The sequence below is a fragment of the Glossina fuscipes genome, unplaced genomic scaffold, assembly GCF_014805625.2.
Source record: "Glossina fuscipes isolate IAEA_lab_2018 unplaced genomic scaffold, Yale_Gfus_2 147, whole genome shotgun sequence".
NCBI lineage: Eukaryota > Metazoa > Arthropoda > Insecta > Diptera > Glossinidae > Glossina > Glossina fuscipes.
Window position 1 is genome coordinate 1,428,492 of NW_023998490.1, and position 3,230 is coordinate 1,431,721.

The 3,230-nt window shown below is 30.9% G+C and overlaps 1 protein-coding gene across 2 annotated transcripts; it reads right to left on the reverse strand.

Annotated features, from left to right (window-relative positions):
• Positions 1-529: 529 nt before the first annotated feature.
• LOC119641240 (anaphase-promoting complex subunit 10) lies at positions 530-1,838 on the reverse strand. 2 transcript variants are annotated; one of them, XM_038039812.1, is made up of 4 exons: positions 1,593-1,838; positions 1,294-1,530; positions 1,054-1,218; positions 530-938 (listed from the first exon to the last, which is right to left on the reverse strand). In XM_038039812.1, the coding sequence occupies exons 2-4, from the start codon at positions 1,496-1,498 to the stop codon at positions 913-915; spliced, it is 396 nt and encodes a 131-aa protein (XP_037895740.1). In that variant the 5' UTR covers positions 1,499-1,530; positions 1,593-1,838; the 3' UTR covers positions 530-912. The 2 variants fall into 2 exon arrangements, with proteins under 2 accessions (XP_037895740.1, XP_037895739.1); XM_038039811.1 differs by lacking the exon at positions 530-938 and having other exon boundaries at positions 953-1,218.
• Positions 1,839-3,230: the final 1,392 nt, after the last annotated feature.

The window sequence follows — 3,230 nt, forward strand, 5'->3', positions numbered from 1 at the left end:
CAAAAAGATTTGAGGTAGACTCAACTTTTAGCTTGTCTATCTAGCTGAGCGTAAGACTGTCTTGTTTTCGTGTATTCAACCTGCAAGCCGCAAATTTTTGAGATATCTTGATAAGAATTGGCATACCCGCACGTTTCGATCCAAGTGCGAGCGTTACTGGAAATGGTTAGGATCGAACCACTTTTTCGACAACTATAAATTTCTTTATTTTATTGTATAATACAAAGATTTCTACATTTACTAGTTCTTCCTGTTCTTGTCACTCCAATTACCAAAATCTAGAATAATACAATAAATAGCTGAATTTGTTTACATTTGTTGAATAATTGTTCATGTATTTGCATAAAAATTGGCCATGTACTAGAATAAGCGTATAAAAATTGGCCAGATACGAGAATAAGCGTATTATACTCTCAATAATTCGAAAAATGTGAGAATAAGCGTCTGAATTTGTTTACATTTGTTGAATAATTGTTCAAGTATTTGCATAAAAATTGGCCATGTACGAAAATAAGCGTATAAAAATTGGTCATGTACGAGAATAAGCGTATAAATAATTTAATATACGTATGTAGTTTACATAATAAGGATGAATAAGTTTATAAAAAAAAGTACCAAGTATGTGTTGTGAATAGAGCGACTAGAGAACAGAGTTGCTTTCAATAAGTGATGCAAAAAACTAACACAATTCTGTTAAATGAAAATAAATGGTCGGAAAAAACACAGTCAATCCTGTTAAGCCTAAACAAGTCGTTAAGAGAATTTGCTTCGTCTTTTGAGCGGAATGATGTTTCGAAAGAATTTCTTGGTGTTCAAAAACTGACTTGTACTGATTTGTAAGAAATCAAGACTGCTGTACATTCTATTTGCATTGTCTTGGTAATTCATTTCATGTAATATTTTATTAGATTATTAAATTGATTCGAGCGAAATATCCGCTAAAATGAACAAATATAAAAATATATATATATAAAAGAAATTCACATTGTTTCCTTTTACAAAAATTCTAACGTATTGTAGCGAACTTTTGAAAGTTGACTGTACTAAATTTACCAAACAATTCCAATGGATAATGACGCCCCTCCACAGGTGCATGTATACGAATTTGACGCATGTGAGTGTCCCGGCCGTTCTGATGATTAGAAATAACAGCAATTTGCAGCATAAAGGTCCGTATCGATTTAACACTGCCATCTTTAATCGGTATAGCCACCCAACCTTAATTAATATTCGCATAAAAAGTAATCTCAGCAGAAAGAAGGAATGAGAACAAATTACAGCAATTGAACTTACCCGTTGGCTCTGTTAAGTCAACTATTTGTAATTCTTGTAAATCATTAAAGTGTGATCCGGCTCTTATCGAAATGCGTGACGGTGTATAACTTTCATCCAGTTTGTAATCGGTATAAATATAAATTTGACTTATGCTTGTTTTACGATGAAACTGTATGTTCACCAAATGTGGTAGTTGACCATCTGATTGCCAATATGTGTCCATTATATTATCACGTAAGCGTTCTACTCCGAAACCTTTTTTAAATTTTATTTTAAGTTTCCCTTATTATTGTTTAATAATTCGAAAATATTCTTACCCGGCTTGCAAGATGACAAACTCCAAACCGCTTGATTGCCTACTTCCCTAACACTTCCCTGGCGTTCATCTTCCAGCGGATCGTCTTTGGATTCACTTTTCTCCTGATCATCGCTAGTATTAGCCACTTTGCTTAATTATTTCTATTGACTATTATGGTGCAAGAATTCAACTTATGTTTATTATTACGTATTTTTACGTCAAGAAATCAAAATATAATATTGTTTTATTCTGATTTGTTTTCATTCGAAATGTCATTATTTTGTATATTACATTCGCAGCGATTTTTTTTGCCGTATTCATATAAAAAGTTACAGCTAATCAGCTGGTTAATCGATGTGGAAAGCAGAACCAAAATTTCTTGCAGTAAAACTTCTTCTTTTTCTTTAATGCTCAGCAAGTCAATAACAAAGCGCCAATTGTGTATGGTGTCAAGTAGATTTCATTTTCGAATTTCGACCTCTTTAGATATATTATTGCACATAAATGCGAGAAACGCACCTTCAGAAACACAACAAAAAAAGGTGAGTAAAATGTTGTTATCAACACGAAAGTGTTCAGCTTATGTTGTATAATTTGTTATCGAGATTACAGGAAGAGGGATTTTGTAAGACGTAGAAGAGCTCTGCAGCATTCTTCAAATCATCTTACGTTACTCAAAAGAAAATGTAAATGATTTCACGTTTTTGTCAAATATGTCAAATTATGTATTGCAAAAAGCAGATACGATCCAAGGAAAATGGGAAAACGTTTGTGCAGCCTTTCAGCAATATAAAGTGTAAAATTCGGAAATTTACGTTCTAGCTTGTGCAGCTCCAGCATTTTGTTTTGGTGAAGGTGTGCTAAATATCTCACAGTTGTGGCGAATAAGTGAAGAAATATGAACCGGCATATTTTCTACAATTTCAAATTGAATTGTAATGAAATCAAAATTATAAGGAATAAATCAATCTTTATAAAAATTAAAAAGTTGGGTTATGTCTTAATATAAAAAAAGAATAATATAAAGTAAAAATAAAAAGATATATATTAAAATTTAAAGTTCAAATTCACAATCCAAAGTTTTCCTAATAAATGAAAATGTGACGTTATAGGAATTATACGAAATTATTTCACTGCATTTAATTTTATCGAAAATTTCATGTAGTTTTGTTTTTACTTACGTTTGTATGATTTTGTTATCGATTATATTTTCCCACTATTTTCTCGAAATAATTTCGAATAGCGAAACCAATACATAGCTCTCAACCAGAAGATTCTCACGGTACGCCCTTCAAATGAGAGCTAGTTAACTGAAAAATACATAATTAGCGTTCAGGTGATTCGCCTTTTCATAAAAAAGGCACAGTGTGAAAATAAAATGCTTTGTCTGAGTTTTAGTAAAGTTGACAATTCTTAGTTACAATTAGATTCTAATGTTTATTTGTTGACGTCGATAAACATTTCCAACTTTCGCAAATTTCCCGTCGATCGCCATTCTTTTTATCGTTATTGTTTTTCGAATTTATTATTGCTTTATTTGATGGATTATTTGCTTTAATGATAAATATATTTCTTTTTATTTTTTCATTTTTTGTAGCATATTATTGCTATGTTTAGAGAAAAATATTATTTAAAATATTTTTATAATATTTTTATA

Coding starts and splice junctions, on each gene's coding strand:
- LOC119641240 (XM_038039811.1), bottom strand. CDS start 1,498: ATGGACACATATTGGCAATCAGATGGTCAACTACCACATTTGGTGAAC. Junction 1,219..1,293: donor TGACTTAACAGAGCCAACGG/GTAAGTTCAATT, acceptor ATATTAATTAAG/GTTGGGTGGCTATACCGATT.